The sequence below is a fragment of the Chaetomium tenue genome (genome assembly GCF_020726465.1).
Source record: "Chaetomium tenue strain MPI-SDFR-AT-0079 chromosome Unknown F5144scaffold_6, whole genome shotgun sequence".
NCBI classification, from domain to species: domain Eukaryota; kingdom Fungi; phylum Ascomycota; class Sordariomycetes; order Sordariales; family Chaetomiaceae; genus Chaetomium; species Chaetomium tenue.
In genome coordinates, this window is record NW_027117334.1 from 3545933 (window position 1) to 3563202 (window position 17270).

General features: G+C 57.6%; 7 protein-coding genes across 7 annotated transcripts; 4 read left to right on the top strand and 3 right to left on the bottom strand.

Annotated features, from left to right (window-relative positions):
• Positions 1-270: 270 nt before the first annotated feature.
• F5144DRAFT_584013 (uncharacterized protein) lies at positions 271-1525 on the top strand. Its single transcript, XM_066789589.1, has one exon. It carries the CDS (start codon positions 388-390, stop codon positions 1402-1404), a length of 1017 nt encoding a protein of 338 aa, XP_066640411.1. The 5' UTR covers positions 271-387; the 3' UTR covers positions 1405-1525.
• F5144DRAFT_584015 (SNF2 family N-terminal domain-containing protein) lies at positions 1526-7201 on the bottom strand. Its single transcript, XM_066789590.1, has one exon. The coding sequence runs from the start codon at positions 6990-6992 to the stop codon at positions 1767-1769; it is 5226 nt and encodes a 1741-aa protein (XP_066640412.1). The 5' UTR covers positions 6993-7201; the 3' UTR covers positions 1526-1766.
• Positions 7202-7360: 159 nt separating this feature from the next.
• F5144DRAFT_584020 (uncharacterized protein) lies at positions 7361-8110 on the top strand. Its single transcript, XM_066789591.1, has 3 exons — positions 7361-7422; positions 7482-7667; positions 7723-8110. Exons 2-3 carry the CDS (start codon positions 7482-7484, stop codon positions 8086-8088), a joined length of 552 nt encoding a protein of 183 aa, XP_066640413.1. The 5' UTR covers positions 7361-7422; the 3' UTR covers positions 8089-8110.
• Positions 8111-8571: 461 nt separating this feature from the next.
• Positions 8572-10709, top strand: F5144DRAFT_369851 (uncharacterized protein). The gene is made up of 4 exons (XM_066784479.1): positions 8572-9208; positions 9268-9323; positions 9380-9583; positions 9636-10709. The coding sequence occupies exons 1-4, from the start codon at positions 8907-8909 to the stop codon at positions 10685-10687; spliced, it is 1614 nt and encodes a 537-aa protein (XP_066640414.1). The 5' UTR covers positions 8572-8906; the 3' UTR covers positions 10688-10709.
• A 458-nt stretch (positions 10710-11167) lies between these two features.
• Positions 11168-13545, top strand: F5144DRAFT_584025 (cytochrome P450). Its single transcript, XM_066789592.1, has 4 exons — positions 11168-11378; positions 11482-11947; positions 12049-12665; positions 12753-13545. The coding sequence occupies exons 1-4, from the start codon at positions 11298-11300 to the stop codon at positions 13089-13091; spliced, it is 1503 nt and encodes a 500-aa protein (XP_066640415.1). The 5' UTR covers positions 11168-11297; the 3' UTR covers positions 13092-13545.
• On the bottom strand, positions 13145-16102 carry F5144DRAFT_540124 (heterokaryon incompatibility protein-domain-containing protein). Its single transcript, XM_066787140.1, has 3 exons — positions 15709-16102; positions 15245-15645; positions 13145-15072 (listed from the first exon to the last, which is right to left on the bottom strand). Exons 2-3 carry the CDS (start codon positions 15603-15605, stop codon positions 13430-13432), a joined length of 2004 nt encoding a protein of 667 aa, XP_066640416.1. The 5' UTR covers positions 15606-15645; positions 15709-16102; the 3' UTR covers positions 13145-13429.
• Positions 16103-16314: 212 nt separating this feature from the next.
• Positions 16315-17202, bottom strand: F5144DRAFT_519059 (uncharacterized protein; the record flags this gene model as incomplete). The annotated part of the gene is made up of 3 exons (XM_066786675.1): positions 16897-17202; positions 16532-16814; positions 16315-16471 (listed from the first exon to the last, which is right to left on the bottom strand). Coding segments are annotated over exons 1-3 (684 nt in total), but the record flags the coding sequence as incomplete, so codon positions are not given.
• Positions 17203-17270: the final 68 nt, after the last annotated feature.

The following is a 17270-nucleotide window of genomic DNA, read 5'->3' on the forward strand; positions in this document are numbered from 1 at the left end:
TGTGGTCCTAGATACATGACAGATAGAGGGGGTAATTAATGTGATTGTGGCTGCTCCATGAAGTACTATTGACAATTTTTGAGATGTTTGCAAATAGTAACGCCAAAACTCAGGGGATTTGATCAACCCGAGCAGCGAACAGTGAGCAGTGAGTTCCACACCGAAACCGAAAGCGGCACAGCTGAATCGCCCAGCCAGCCACGGAGTCTATTGCATGCAAGTGATTGGCGTGCAAACGGAACCCCTGTCTTTCTGTTGGTGACTTGTCGAATTAATTTGACTTCACTTGACAAACAAACTTCGCCAACCACCTCCCTCTCACCTCACTCTCACCCCAAGTCCCTCCCTCCCATCATTTGAGCTCACTCAGGCTCACTCCTCAACACCATGCCCAAAATGGCCATGCCCAACGCGGAGACGGCCATCCTCGGCGCCCTCGCCGGCATTGGCGCCGGTGTAGTGCTTGTATTCCTCTACTCCACCGCCCAATTCCTCTCCTTCCACTTCATCACCCCTTCCCAACCCCTCAAAAAATACAAACGCGCCAACACCGACGCCTACGCCCTCATCACCGGCGCCAGCGCCGGCATCGGCTTCGGCATCGCCAATGCCCTCCTCGACCAAGGCTTCGGCGTGATCCTCCTCGGCCACCTCCCGGACGAGCTCGAATCCGCCGCACTCACCCTCCGCGCCCTCCACCTATCCCGCCCGGCCACCCTCGTGCGCACCCTCCCCTTGGACGCGCGCACCGCCACGCCAGAAGAAATGCAAACCGCCCTCGCCACCCTCTCCCCCCTCACCATCACCATCCTCATCAACAACGTCGGCGGCAACCCCATCGCCATCCCCCCCTTCCGCACCCACGCCACCTACACCCCCGCCGACGTCGACGCCGTCATCAACCAGAACGCGCGCTTCATGGCCCGCCTCACCGCCCTCCTCCTGCCCACCCTCTCCGCCCCGACAGCGGGCAGCCACGAGCGGTCGTTGATCGTCAGCCTCTCCTCCGCCGCCCACATCGGCCTGCCCTGGCTGGTGATGTACGGCGCGACGAAAGCCTTCAACCGGGCCTTTGGGGCGGGCCTCGCGCGGGAACTGGCGACGGATCCGGCCACGGCGCATGTCGATAGCGTGGTGGTGACGCCGGGGGAGGTGCGGAGCCAGGGGAATTGTCGTGGGGTGCCGCGGGGGGCGCCGTCGGCGGAGAGGTTTGGGTGGGATGTGGTGAGGAAGGTGGATGGTGCGGTGAGTAGGGGTTGGCGGGAGATGCATGCGCACTGGTGGCATGGCGTGGAGGCGGTGCTGGCGGGGATTGCGCCGGAGGGGGCGTTGACGCAGGGGGTGACGGAGCAGGTGGCGGCGAAGAAGGAGGCGTGGAATGGGTTTTGGGAGAAGAATCGGTGAGCGGGGAAGGGTAATGTCTAGTGGATGGGGGATGGTAAAGTGCTGAGGAAGAATGGATGTAAATGGTTAATACAGTACGGTAATGGTTTGATCGAGTTACAGTAAGGGATGTTTCAGTGACACTCGCGGTAATGAGGTGAATTTCTCTGATTACTTGCTCAGAAGCCGCTACATCATATCTCGTCATGGGTGTCATTCCCCCGTTCTCGGGCCACACAGCCATGTCTATGCCAAACCAACCCAAACATACATCCCAAGCATATGCGGACGTCCAAAGAATGCTAATTTATAATACATGCTCAACCAACACCCCGCGCCATGCCATGCCACCCATGCCTTTACCAGTAGGACAACATTTAGCGTCAGCGCTTCCTCGTATCCCTCCCCTTCTTTCTGCCCCTCTTTTTGTCCTTGGGCAGCTCCAGCGGCGTGTTCTCGAGCGCCTTGGCCATGAACTGCAGCATGTAATCATCGATGGTGCGCATCCTCTCCCCGAACGCATTATGCTCCACCTCAGCCCCCTCCTCGGCCTCCACCACCCCATCCTCCACCGACTCAGCAAACAGCCCCAGCCCCGACCTGCCCACGGCTGACATGGGCTCCGTGGTGCTCTCCCTGGGCGTGGCCTTTCCGACGCTCGACACGCCAGACGCGGGCTGCTGCTCAAGGAAATCGGCATCGTCCTGCTGGATCTCCTTCTCCGCGACGCGCGCGGCCGCAACGTCCTCCTTGTCCTCGGCCTGCTCCAGCACGCGGCCCGCACTGCGCGGGTTGCTGCTTTCGACGCCGCCGAGGATGCGGTCCATGGCCGCGTTGGCCGCGACGTCGTCCTCGTTGGCCAGCACTTCGCCGTCGGTGCCGATAACGTCCCGCACCGAGAGCTTGTTGAAGTAGTCGGTCGTAAACTCGCCTTCCTGGATGACCACGTCGTCGAGCATTTGCTTCTGACCGGCCTTGCGCAGGATGTTGGCCTCGATGGTGTGCTCGCTGACCAACCGGTAGATGTGCACGTCGCGCGTCTGCCCGATGCGGTGGCACCGGTCCTGGCACTGCTTGTCCATGGCCGGGTTCCAGTCCTGGTCGTAGAAGATGACCGTGTCGGCCCCCGTGAGGTTGATGCCCAAACCACCGGACCGCGTCGAGAGTATGAAACACAAAATGCGCGGGTCGTGGTTGAAGCGGTCCGTGAGGATCTGCCGTTGCTCTACCTTGGTCGCGCCATCGAGTCGGAGGTACTTGTGGCCATGGATGTTGAGGAATTGCTCGAGGATGTCCAGCACCTTGGTCATTTGCGTGAAGATCAGGGCGCGGTGCCCTCCGGCTTGCAGCCGGCGAAGGAGCTTGTCGAGGGTCTGCAGTTTGCCGCAGTCGTACTGGAGGAGACGCTTGTCGGGGAACTGGATCGACAGCCGCATGCGTGCTTCGTGCCACGGGTCTGCGGGCCGCTCCTTTGGCATGAACGGAGCGTACTTGACCGGCGCGGACAGCTTCAGGTCAGTCTCCACAAACGACTCCACTCCCTTTGGCCCCAACAGTAGTCTACCCATGTCGCCCGCCACGACGGCCGGTGTAACACAGGCAAACTTGCTGATGGTCGTCTCCATCGAGTCTGCCCGCTGCTGGAGCGTCGGGATGGCGTTGTGCAAAAGGTGCAAGTCCTCTTCGAACCAGCTCATGATCTTTTGCGGTACCTTGGGCCGTTGCTTGAAGGGCCGGCGGTGGGTATCCAGCGTCAGCATCTCGACGAGCCGCTTGCCGTAGATGGGCCGCTGCTGGCGACGGAGCGCGTTCAGATACACGCAGTGCTGCAGCTCCTCGAAGCGGCCCCACCGCGCGGCGCTCTCTAGATACACCAGGTTGGACTTGACTGAAGCCGGGTCCAAGGCATGGTAGGCATTGTTGGCCCGTGTCTTTTGGGCCTCCCTCAGATCGAGGAGGATGCGGTGGGTGCTCAGCTGCGAAATTCGGTCGGCGTCCGTGCTTGACATGCCCTCGTATTGCGTGGGGATCATGTTGAGAAAACTGAGGCTGACGGTTTCCATCGGTTTGACGGCCAGTAACTTCTTCCTCACGAGCTGGTCACGGACGTCAAAGTCCGAGGCAACCGACCGCTGCATGCGGAACGACGACATGATAGGTCGGTCGACGAACAAGTCTGGATGGTTGCACACCTTCCGGAGTTGCATAAGACAGTTGATGATAGACATGTAATTCCCCGAGTTCAGGGTTTCCCGTGTGTCGGCACGAGACAGGAAACCATCATACAGCTCGCGCTGGCGTTTGGAGAGCCGGCAAAACTCGACGTGTTCGTACTTTCCCGGCATCTGCTTCTCGACGTCCGCCTTCAGACGGCGGAGCAGGTATGGCCGGAGAACCTTGTGCAGCTTCGAGATGATGGCACGCGCTTCGTCGTCCAGTTGCTCCCGCCCGCTCTCAAGGATCTGTGATTCCGGCCTAGAGAACCAGTTGTGGAATTCCTTGAGGTCGACGAATCCGCCTTCGCCGTTTTCGGGGGGAGCCAGGAAGTAGAGCAGCGACCAAAGCTCCGTGAGGTTGTTCTGGAGCGGGGTCCCGGTGAGGAGCAACCGAGAATGCGTGTTGAAGCCGAGGAGGGTTTGCCAGCGTTGTGACTTGAAGTTCTTGATGTTGTGGGCTTCGTCGAGGATCATGTAATGCCACTGTCTTCGCCGGAAGACTTGCTGATCCTGGAGAACCATTTGGTAAGACGTAATGCACACATTCCAGATGTCATCGTTCTTCCACCCATGGCGTTTCCTCCTGCGTTCTTCCTGATTGCCATAGTAAGTGAGGATCTTGAACCCGGGACACCACTTCTTGAACTCCATCTCCCAGTTGAGCATGACACTTGTGGGCACGATTACTAGGTGAGGGCCCCAGACTTCGTGATGGCAGGCCAGATGTGCCAAGAGTGCGATGGTCTGGATGGTCTTGCCGAGGCCCATTTCATCAGCGAGGATGCCGTTCGTGTTATTAGCATAAAGGGCGGCAAGCCAATCAAGGCCGAGGTGCTGGTACTCGCGGAGCGTTCCCCGCAAGAGGAAGGGTATCTCGGTTTTCGGCGCTGCGGGCTGTGGCGATGTGGATCTGCTGTCTGTCTTGGGCGGATTAAGCAGAGACACTGACGTGGGCGTCTCCGCATCGGTCGGTTTGGTGTCGTCAGAAGCCCGCGGCGATTGACTTCCGGATGGGCTATGCACGATGGTGATAGGCTCGGTTTCCGGGCTGTGATGCGTTATTGATGGGATCAGAAGCGCCTCGATCTTCTCAGTCCCTTCCAAGTTTCCTAGAGCATCCGTCATGGGCATATCCTGCTCCTCCTCCACTACGGTCGCAAAGGGTAAGCTTCCTAATAATGGTGTAGCCGGGCCCGTCGATGCGCCATTCACGGTGGCCAGCAAGGATTGCTGTGCTGCAGCATCCAGCATGGCAGCCCCTGTAGACGACTCCTGGGTGTGCTCCTTGGCAGACAGCGCTAAAGACGAAGGGCCCTGCCCTGGTACCGTTACTGCTCCCGATGTTTTGGTCGCCACTAGTTGGCCAGTCTCCTTGGTAGCGCGCTCATCTTGGTCGTGGCTGTCGACTTCCCCTTCGGGGATCGGGGGAGCATCGGCATCAGCCATTTCGACGTCTTCAGTAGAGGGATCTTCGGCAGCAGCCTCATCTTCCAGCTTCTTCAACTCTGACTTTCCGAACAAAAGGCCGAGAAGCCCGCCGGGTTCCCCTTCGGACTCCTCGGCTTCATCGTTGCCAGGTTCATCGTCCTCCTCCGATTCCTCCTCGGTCGACCCCAAGTCATCATCCATATCGATCGACTCGTCGCTGGTGTCATCGAAATCGGGAGCTGGAGTTGTAGTTTCGTCTCCAAGAGCCGCTCCCTCTGAACCCGCCTTCTGTTCCGATGAGGTATCCAGCGCTGGCAGATCAGCGTACTTCTCCAGTAGCTGTTCCTGTGTAAGGCCTTCGTCTGACAACTCGGACTGTTTGTCTTCATCGTCATCCGAGGACGACATATTATCTTCGTCGTCCTCATCCACTTCCTGCATATCGTCGGTGGCCTCCGAGTCGCCATCCAAGCCATCTTCGTCATCCCCATCCGAGACCATGTCGTCGGTCAAGTCTTCGTCAGACAGTTCTTCGGTATCGAAACGGGTTTGCCGGGCCTTGAGCTTTCTTTCCGAGGCACTGACAGCCATGTTGAGAGCCGCCTTCACTCGCCGCTGCTCCTCTGCTTCCCATTCCGCTAACCGCGTGCGGTTCACCTCCGCCCTGACGTTTTCCCAAGTACCCGTGATTACCCTGTTGACTTGTCGCCACTTGGCCTTGCTCTGATCGATCTGCTCGAGCTCGATCTCCTCTGCCGTTTTCGGTTGCGGGTTCCGCCTTCTCCACTCAGCCTCACAGGCGATAGCAAGCCTCTTAGCCGTGGCTCGGTGCCGTCGCTGCTCGTCGAGCATCAGTTTTCGAAAGTTGGACATCGCCTTGAGGAGATGGTCCGCATGCGCCCAGTGCCTCGGTTCCTCCTCGGGCTCAGGCTCAAACACTGAGCATCTCCCCTCGGCGAGGGTACCGCCGGGTTCCACCTCTTTCTCCACGCGCAGAATGAGGCGGGCATCTTCCAATATCGTCTCTTCCGTGTATCGTGGGCCATCGTCCGCTGGCACGAAGAGGCCCCCTTGCTCGACCGGTATCTCCGCAGCGCGCTCAAAGAACTCCTCAAAACTGGGCCCGAGCTTGGGACGGAGATTTGCCTGTTCGCGGTGGACAAGGGGTATCGTCGTTAGCGGTGGCCTGACCCGCAGTTTGATGCGGGGAGTCGTGCGGACCCCGCTGGGTGTCTCATCGCCATCGTCGTCGGTTTCCTTAAGATGACGCGTCGAGCGGCGCGTGCCAAGAGATTGCTTTGCAGGTGTGGTAACCCGCCTCGGTTCCTGTGCTGCGGATTTTCGTGAGGAAGCCTTGTTAGTTGCCTGCCTAGGCGGCGGCTGCTTGCCCGAGGACACGCCACGCTTAGCGGATGCACTAGGAGTTGACAGCGCATGCCCGTTGCTTGACCCATTGCGGTTCTTAGGCGGACTGGGCTGTTGATTGTGTGATACTCGTCTCGTTATACGCTTGTCGCCAGGTTGCAGCTCGAGGGGCACGGTATTAATGCGCCCCGACTTTCGTCGCCCGTCGCCACCCATGAAGGTCGACGGGCCCTCCGCTTCGATTTTTTTCCATGGCGGCGACTCGGGTTTCGGTTTGCGCACCGTGTTATTTGGGGTTGTCGCGCGTACTCGGCGTCGTTTGGCCGGGGGCCCGTCGTCGGTGCTCAGTGCCTCACGCGCGTGGACGCCGTTGCTCTGTGGAGTTTTGGTTTCGGTCTGCTGCTCATCGGGCGATTCCAGAGTTTCTTTGTGATTATCGAATCCGTTGGTGGCCTGGGATGGATTATCGGGGTCGTGTTTGACGGAATTCGTGGTTTCAGGGCCCGTTGCGGATGGCGGTTGCTCGTTGTGTTGACCATTATCGCCGGGAGTTGCAGGCAGATTTGCGTGTGTTGGGCTGGGTGACGCGATCTCTGTCATAGTGACAAGGGATACCGCGACGGGAAAACGGCCGAGATCTCGACGAATCTGGCATCTGGTAGGATGAAAATTGGGTCAGGCGAATGCTAAAATCTCAAGTTATCTTGTCTCAGAATCTGGGCATGACTACGACTCTGTGAGGCTGGCTGCGGCGTGATTTGCGTTGAAAATGCTCGTTGGCAGCAAAACTTTGAGAGCCGACAAAAAATTCCACACTTGCTGCAAGCCTGAAGGCGATTCCCGGGGTTGGCAGCTGGCTGGGAGCTATGGATGCCTGAAGTTTGAGGACAGAGGTGGGGGTGGTTTGACCAATCAGGGTAGCTGGTGTCCAACCACAACCTTGAACCTCCCAAGCTAGCGAGTTGCGCATTCAATCGACATCATCAAGCCTCCCCACGACTATTGGCATTGAGGCACCACGAACGCCAAGGCACGTCCACTACGTTTCGAATCGTAACGACTGAATACCCAAGCTAACCCAGCTCGCAGATGCTGTCCCGCCACATTGTGCGGGCGTCGCCCTTCCGAGCGGCTGCCCTCCCCGCGGCGCGACGGCTTCCCTTGATCCAGCAACGAACCTTCCTCCCCGAGTCTATGGTCGGCAGGAAGAAGATGGATGAAAAGTACCCCGACAGTGACTATCCAAAACTTACGGCGGCGGAGGATCCAGACATGGTGTGTTCAATCGGACTCAGAGCAGCAGATGACTGGGGCTGACAATTTCGCGCAGAACGGCGGCTTCATCAACCCTCCCCGCGTCAAGCGCCAATTCCGTGATCCCCATGCCGACTGGTGGGATAAGCAAGAGCGGAGGAACTTTGGCGAGCCGGTGCACGAAGACCACGATATCCTCGGCATGTTCTCGACGTGGGAGTACACATGGGTCAGCCCCGGCAAGGGCCTCTTTCAAATCGGTGTCTTTGTGGCTGCCTTCCTCACCGTGTGCTACGGTGTCAAGTTGACGTACGCCGATCGGAAGAGCTACCCGAGGGAGTTTGAAGGTGGCTTGGAGAAGGAATTGGGCGGCGCTGGCGCTATGAGGGTAAGTCGAGCCGTGCGGGGGTTGCGAGGGCGGATTGCTAACCGTACTCTCTAGGCCAGAATGGAGGGCGATGAGGACCCGTAGATGGCCGTTGGGGGGAATGTGTATATTTGGGTAGCAACCAGCTAACATTGCCAATCGAGTTCTTTTGTGTGCGTCCGCTTCGATCTCGTGGCCAAAGCTGTCCAAGTTCCCGATCATGGAAGGGGCCCTCCCCGCCTCAGTTGTCCGGATCAACGGGAATGGCCAATGTCAACGGCAAATACATTGAGAATCTAATCCTTCCATCCCAGAATGGAGCCCCAACCTGACCGGAGTTCCGAACCGTTGCAAGCATCATACACTTCCAACCAACCCTGAAAACCGGAAGGGCCCTAGCTTAGGTTGGTGTTGGGCGGGCCTCCCCCTCCGTGCCTTCCATTCACGCCGCCATCAACCAACAGCGACCAATCATTTCGCATTAAACGTTTCCATTGTGCAATCGAGACCAAGAGCGGGGCGGCAACCCCAGCTTAGGTAGGTAGTTACGAAGTTATCGAGGGAAGGAACAGCCTGTGGCGGCGGGGACTTGTTCTCCGCACAACGGGGCTCTCAACTGGCCTTGGTAACGCAGTCCAGTCTGTCAAGGCGGAGGTCTGCGGCAGACTTTGCGGGCTGTCTCGAAAATCGTTGCCCACCACGCGACGGATCGGGTGATATTTTGGTTTCTTGCTTGCCCAGGCCGCTTCTTGTCTTTTGCCTCTCTCCTTTTGCCTCTCTCCTTGGCCTATTGTTCTCTTCTCTCTTGCTGCAACCCCTCCATTCTCATCGAGCAATTCTTACCCACGTCGCCTCTAACGTACCCGCCCAAATCAACGCTGTCGGCCAGAAGGATGCGCTATGACGACTGGGACGTTATCCTCTTCCCCACCGGCCGCGACTCCAAGATACCCTTCAAAGAGTTCAAAGTCGCCTGCCATGCCGTACCTGACCTAGAGCTAGCCCACATCCATGGCGCCCTCGGCATACCGACCATGACGTGCTTCATCCCGAGCCTAGCACCTGGAACCCCCTTCCAAATCTCGATCCACTGCTGGCGCAGGCCCGATCTCAGCCAGTTCACACGCACCTATAGCAAGCACACAGACCTCGTGAAGTTTGAGGCACGAATTTTGATCGATGGACGCCTGGTCGCGTGGGTTGGCGTCTGACTAGATACGTATGTATCTACGCGTACACTAACCCGAGATCCAGGTCCACTGTCCTCGACCGTGACGTGAACGGCCCCCACCTGATAACTAGCACCTGCGGTTCGCCATTTGTGCCCCGACGGAGAGTGTTCGACAATACTGACAGGGTAACGCAGAATTTACAAAGACCGGCGAGCTGGAACGGCTAAGGTTCCCCCACTTCCGCCGCGAACTCCTCTTCCAGAACCATTGGAGGCCAGGCGACGACATTGGCCGCATCAAGATCGTCATCAGCGAGGGCTTTCCCCGAGATTCACTATCTGCTCCGATCGAGAGAGTCAAGAATGTTGTGGCCTTCTCCTTCCAACATGCGCCGCTAGGTAAGCACCCGTTCCGTTCTGCAGCTGCATGTCTGCTGACGACATCTTGCAGAGATACTCGAAAACAATGCCATCGCCTGGCCGAATCAGTCGATGTGGCAATGTGCAGCATTCAATCCGGCGGTTCCTGTACCAGCATATCATTTGGACGACGGACCGAGCTCACACGCACACTCCCCTCGCAGGAAGCCGGCTCCGCTCAGACACCTCAAGAACCAGGGGTTTTCAGGCCCAGCCCTGAACAACGTCGTCTTTCCCGGCCATGCAGGGGGTTTACTCGATGACTCGGCGCTGCAAATGCCCTACCTGGACGACAACGTAGCACCCATCAACACACCGTTTCCCGACTCGTTCGCCGACTCGGCGTATCTCGAGTGGACCAACTCGTTGGCGGGCGGACAATCAAATGACCCATGGGACGGATTGGCGTTGTGGCCCCAAGGAGGACGGACCCAAAGGCAAACCGCTTCAGACACGGTCATGCCCGACTATCTCCCCGCGCAGATAGCGGAACCGATGCATATCTCTGGGGCCAGCCTAGAGGACGAGCCGATGCGCTTAAAAGTGCCAACCAATACACCTACGGGAGGCACCGATGACGACCAGGACACCCCACTGGAAATAAATCAGCCTACACTTCTGCCTTCTGAGTTCGCCTCGTCCCTCACGCGGTCGCTCTTGAACCAACCGTTCCCTCTCCCGGCCCATCACCACAGTTCATGCAAGGACACCCAGCGTGCAATGCTAGACCGAACGATTACCGTTGATGAGGCCCCTACTGTCCCAGTGTCTTCAGGGCCGTCGTGTGCTGAGTTTGGATCCATTATCGCGAGCCTTGGATGCGACAATAGTGGCTCGTCCTTGGCGGCCCCCAGTGATTCTGTGCAGACGGAGCCGAACTGTTCTGGTGCTCAAGGTGCCGCCGGTCTTCTCAGCAGCGGCAAGGGGATTAGCAAGGTCAATGGGGGCATACTAGCAAAACGTTCGCGGAACTTCACGCCTGCTTCAGTAAAAGCGATTGACGAGGAAGACGAGCCACGCCGCGCGAGCCCACACGTACGGGCCACAGGTTTTGGCGGGGCAGAATCATCAGTGACGAGTTAGTGAGAGCCTCTTCGTTATCAAAGCGATATTCAAGGTGGTATTCTTCAGGGCAGGAGAATATATGTTTTGGCCACGAGCTCATCGGACTGCTGATGTAAGGATTTGTTACTACAGCCGTTGAAAGTTTTTGTTAAACCTATTTTCTTTGCCTGACAATACGAACGGTTATCCATAGTCGCATGTAGTGTATAATCAAGGACTCATGTTTCAGGACGAGGTGTATCAGGGTACCAAGACTAGCGTTGCTTGTTCTTCTCATGGCCCTGGCCCTTCCCCTGTATAAATCGACTGGTTAGAACCCTTATATCACTGCTGAATTTGGCTAAGCTTCATGCCTTTTACCGTCCGACTTGTGGTTCCAACACTTTTGGTCAAATCGGAGATCCTGCCGGCCACGCGGCAGTTGACCCCGCCATACGAACTCGTCTTCCAGACACAGGAGCTGCATGTATGCAACCTGATGTCGTATCGACTTGGCCAGACAATATTACAAACCTGTATGTAGGCTTTGGCCCCCCCCATAAACTGCTTCCCCTCAGACGTCTCTATTGACTCTTCTTCAATCCAGCATTGTACATACCTAATGAGGACACAATCCTGAAACGCAAGAATGACGTTGGAATCGTACCTGACAGCGCCAGCCTTGGCAGCTACTGTGGCTGCTGTGGTCGCGGGGAACATTATCTGGGCTGTAAGTGCTCTACTACCTTGCCTACTCTCGGCCCTGAATTTGCATCCTGCCCCTGGGGCATAACGATGAGAACAGTCAGCTCATGCAGCACTGCCCGGCGTAGATTATCTCAAACGTCCTCACGTCACCCATCCCTTCGTCTGTTCCAGGCCCGTTTTTCGCCCGCCTCACCAACAAATGGATCCTTCTCGTCGACATGTCGGGCCACCGCGCTCGCACCGTAGACGCGCTGCACAAGAAGTACGGCCCCATCGTGCGCCTGGCTCCTAACGAGCTGTCGTTTTCATGCCGGGAGGCCATCCAGCCCATCTACGGCATCAAATCCACGTGCGTCAAGGGCCCGATCTACGACTACTTTGGCAAACGCGGTTTGTTTCACATGAAGGACGCCGCCGAGCACCGCGAGCGCCAAAGACGTATGTCTCATATCTTCAGTGCGGGCTCGCTGCAACAGATGGAGCCCCTGGTTCAGGCCGTCATTGACCGCACCGTGAGCGCCATCGAAAAAACATCGGGGCAGCCCTGTGATGCGCTGCATTTCTGTCGGATGATGGCCCTCGATGTTGCTGGTATGTCAACGTTCAATAGTCAAGAGGTACATGTATTATGCAGTGGCATGTGGCTGCGGTGCCTGTGCAACAGCACAAGCTGATGCCGGCTTCAATTCTAGGTGAGGTTCTGATGGGCAAGTCGTTCGGCGCGTTTGACGGCCAGGAAAATGCCCCTGTCTACGTCAAACACCTGGACAACGCGTACCCGGTGTGGTTTATCCAGGGTATTGCCCCGTCGCTATATCAACTCCTTACGACGGCGCCTATCGCCGCGCTGCAAGAGTTCATGGCCGCAGGGGACTACGTATATAAATACGGCAATGACGCATTCGACGAGTTTCTTAAACTGAACGGGCGCACCTCGAATCGGCGCACGCTCCTTACCAAGCTCATTGCCGGCAACCCGGAGACTGGTGCTGAGCCACTCCCGGATGCCGATATCAGCATCGAGGTCTCGAACCTAACCTTTGCCGCCGTCGACACCACTGGAAACACCGGAGCGTATGCCCTCTACCGCCTGGCTTGTCACCCAGACTGGCAAAGCAAACTACAGGCCGAGATACGGAACTCGAGCGCTAAAGAGACCAGCTTCGCTTACACCACTTTGCAAACGCTCCCCATCTTGAACGGTGTTATCATGGAGACGTTAAGGCTCCACCCGGCCCAGCCGAGCGGCCCGTTGAGGGAGACCACAGACCCAAGCACCAGCATTGCCGGGCTGAATTTGCCCGCGAAGGTGAAACCCACATCACTCCCTCCCCTACCTAGCACCTGACTCAACCTTCACCGTAATTATACTAACTTTGACATCCTTCCAATCTAGACCCTCGTATCCGTACAAGCCTACACAACACAGCGCGACCCAGCCTACTTCCCCGACCCAGCCCAATTCAACCCAGGCCGCTGGATCAACGCTGACGGCACCATCAACCCGGGCACTCCTGAGCTGCAAGACATGATCCTGGTCTGGGGTAAGGGCCCACGCACGTGTTCCGGCCAGTACATGGCAACCATGGAGCTGAAGATCCTGTTGGCCCGACTGATGGATCGGTTTGGGGTCGCCTTGCAGGGGGAGAAGACGCATGCGGATATGGAGATGACGGATCATTTTGTGCTGATCCCGAAGGGGCATTGTTGTGGTTTGGTTTTTACTGAGGAGTAAGGCACCATCCGATGGCCTCCATGGGCATCCCCTGACCGAGGGAGAGTGAGAGCTCGGTGACCGGATCTCTGTCTACAGGCGTGAGAAGCAGCACGAAGAAAAGCGACAGTCTCTTGATTGCTCCACCATTTCGATATTAGCAGGTTGTGTCGGCTGGCTGGGGTACCTCGGCGATAGGAGAACGCCCCTATCTTGTGGTTTCTGGGGGGGCTCTCGGGTATAACATCTAAGATGGACAGGACGAAACGAACAGTTGGGTTTGAAGAATGTCTTTTCCCTTGGAACATATCCAGTCCTTTCCAAGATTACTTGTACATCACTTAGCAAGTCCAACACCATCAAGTAATCCTAATCTCCACAGGCGCATCATAAAAGAAGACCTGAAACGGCTGCGCAAACGGCGCATCCTTACACCGCGCATCATTGGCACTACTCCCAGCCAAACTCGCAACCCCCACCCGCCTAAACGTCCCATCCCCCCTCTCCTGCACCAGCAGCGCCTCAATCCCACGCACCACCCCCGTCACCGCCCCCTTCGCCATCACATGCCTGACCGGCACCGCATACACCCCAGCCTGCGCACCCGCAGCAGCAAACACACTCACATCCGCCGGCTCATCCAGCACCGCCGCCGCAATTTGCTGCCCCTGCCCATCATACAGCAGCGCGTCCGACAGCGGGTACGAATGCGGCCCGATGGCCCGCGTCTCCCGCGGCTGGATGGGCTCCATGCGTGGAACCCGCTTCAGGTACCCCGTTAGCGTGAGCGTGCCCCGCTGTACACGGCCGTACGGGTCGCTGCCGGCGAGGGCGACGTCCCATGTGGCTGGGGTGGCGCCGCGGAGAGAGGTTACTGCCGTGGGCTCCTCGCTTGCCGGGTGGATGGCGGCGGAGCGGGAGATCCAGGACCAGGACGGGCCGGGGAGGGGTGAGCCGGTGCCGGCGTCGGGGGCGAAGGTTGTCCAGAGGAGTGCTCGGGGGAGGTCGTAAGCCCATAGACCGGCGTGGTAGGTTGTGTTGAAGGTGGGGGTGTTGTTGAGGGCTTGGCTGATCACTTTGGCGATGCCGGATAGCGCGGGGAGCTTGTCTTGTTTGTTGGTGAGGGCGCGCCGGGTGAATTCGCCGAGGACCCTGTACCAGTCGTTGAGCAGCCTCGTCCGCCGGTCGTGATCGGGTTGCGCGGTGGGGTTGGGAACTGAACCAAGCATGGGGAGGCCGTGGCGGAGCGCGACCAGCCCGGGGGCGCTGGACTCGAGGTACTGGATCGGCTGCATGCGGGTGGTCTCGCTCCAGCGGGCGGCGCGGCACTCCCAGTGCAGCTGGTCGCGGCCGAAGAATACGGTGCGCCGGGCGAGGAGTCGCTCTTGTAGCGTCCAGCCTCGCGCAGCGAGCGGGCCGCCGTCGACGTCCACTCGGAAGTGGTCACGGAGCTCGTTTGCGTCCTCCGGCGATGGCTCGGCAACGGTGAAGTAGCCGGAGATGACGCCCGGGGCGCCTCGGAACGGCAGCGTCACGGTCCGGCGCTGAGCCCGTGGCTTCAGGAAGCCCTCGTCTGCAGATGCGCTGTTGGCGGCTGCGATGGTCAGCGCCGCGCGGGTGTACACCTCGGCCATCTTGGCTGATTCGACGGCCCAGTCGTGCGGGTCGTCTTGGACGATGCAGAGCGAGTCGATCCAGAGGTACTGGTAGCCCAGGGCACGCGTGACCTCGACGGCGTGCCGGAAGTTAGTGCTCAGCTCCTGGATTGGGATTCCTTGCAGTCGGGCCTGCATGCTGGCGCCGCGCTCTGTCTTTGTGATGGAGGAGGGGTTTGGACCCCAACAGTGGCTTAGAGCAATGTAGCGGTCCTTGCGGCCTTGGGTCTCGACGAGGATGGGATGGCGGACCGGGTTCGCGGAGCCCACGTCTATGACGCGTGTGGGTAGTTCTGGCGCTTCTTCGGCCTTGGTCAGGTCGATGGCAGGGGCGGGGAGCCGGCAGGCTGCATGGCCGTGTAGGCATGTGTCAAGCCAGCGCCGCAAGATGTTTGGATCCCACTCTGGGCGAACGGGCCGGCCCGAGATGAGCTTCTCTAGGATGATGGGAGAGCCTAAGAGGGGTGGTGAGTGGGCATGCTACATGAGACTGGAACATCTTGGGTGGTAGGTTCTCACCGCCGGAGTCGTCTATCCACACCTCAACGCGCCTAACACTATGCAATACGTTGCCGCCCTTTTTGCCGATTTCAACAGTAATTCCCCCGATGGGAATCGGATGACTTCCCGATCCGACGCGTGGCCAAGAGTTGCGCGTGAAAACAAGAAGATAGACGCAGTCATCGTCACGGACGAGGGGTTTGGTATTAGCGTCGCCAAGCAGAATGGAGCAGAGCTCGCAAGTCCCGGCGCTGGCACGGAGCTGAGCGAAGGTCTGGGAGTGAACCCAGCCCTCGGCAATACTCCTGGAGTCCGGTGGAATCGATTTGGCAAGGATCTGGGCGAGATCGATGGCTTCACACCGTTCACATAGCGGCATGGCGCAAGGGGAGGGGAGAGACCGGAAAGAATCAGGGGATCTGATAGTTAGATATGGATGAGCGGCCTCACCGCGCTGCCTGATGCTAACTTTGCTAACTGACCTGGCAACTGAACTGATCACTACACACAGCGGCTGGGTTAGCCTTGGCCGATAAATTTCGGATATCGAAGACTTGACGGTATTGACGATTTAATACCAGTTAGTACATGTAACCCGGATTTCAGAATCACAAATGCCGACTGCGTGGCCACAGATGGAACGGGTGGTAGAGGAAGAGAATTGACGAAGTTGTTGGGTTCGTCGGGCTCAGCCGCATCACTGCCCATATGCAGCTCGGTTGTTTGGTAAGCAGGGGTTTTAGCTTGAGCCAAGCAGGCTTAGGCCGGTTACTTCGACGATTAGATTTAGCCATGGTCGCAGCGTTGACATGATATGGATACAAAAGGACCTTACAGGTAGGTGGTATTTAGGTCGCTGAATGGCCAACATCTGACCAGAGGAACAGTGTACATCTTCAGTATAACATAGGTAGCCAGGCGAGCCGTTTTGAAAAGGAATGTAGGAGCTTATATGTATGTAATTACGCTTCTTTCCACAGTTCCTTTCGTCCGCTTGAATATGCACAACCATTCTTCAGACGGCTGGATCTGAACCCGCTGCAGGTACGTCCACAGTCTTTCAAACCTTGCAAGCGTCAAGCAACTGGGAACTTCTTGTACCCCACACCCTTCACAAAAGTGTAGTGCCATGGTCCTTGCGACCGTTCCTCTGCCAGTGCCACATACTGCTCTGCATGGGCCGCTCCATCAATGTCCATATACGCAGGCTCCCCATCAGCCTTGCGCTCATCGGCATAATAGAACCTATAAACGGGTCAATATTGGATCAAAATATTGTAACCCTAGTAGGAACATTAAACGTACTTGTAGCCTTTATCCGCATACGCGGCAGCAGCAGACTGAATGATATGTGCAGTTGCAGACTTGCCCACACCACCAAGCAGGAGGGGCGCCAGAATAGTGGTGTTCAGCGCGTTCCCAGTAGAGATGAAGGTTTTTGATGACGAGGCGGGGAGCTGCTCGAATGCGAGGACGGCCTGTTGGGCTGCAACGAAAGCGCTTGTTGTGTTGATGTTCAGGGCTTGGGTAAAGTCTGCCAATGGAACTGAGAGTGGGCTGTCTACGGGGTTGGGTTTCCCAGCCGACGCTTTGGGGGAGGAACCAAGTGTTAGTAACATGAGATATCCGCCCGTGAGCTAATATCTTTATCATGGAAGATTATTACTCACCATTATAGATGACCACACTTGGGATACCTAGTGAGCTCTTCAGTTTTGAGAAGGCGTTGACGATGGAGTCTGGATCGGAAAAGTCACTTGGTAGGTAGACTTGCTCATCCGTATTGTCTGATTCCTTGACGCTTCGGGCCGCGAGAGCGACTCTGTAGCCTTTGTTGCGAAAGGCCTGGGCGACATGCTGGCCAACGTTTGAGCCGGCTCCCAGTATAAGGACAATTGGAGATGGGGTGGGCATAACTATGAGTCCAGGGGATACAAGTAGGGAGAGGGGGTGTTTAACAAGGTTAAAGTGTTTGTGGTCTATGTGTCTTACGAACTTCATTAACAACATGGCTTGCCTTCTATATATGCTTTCTGTCTGAAAT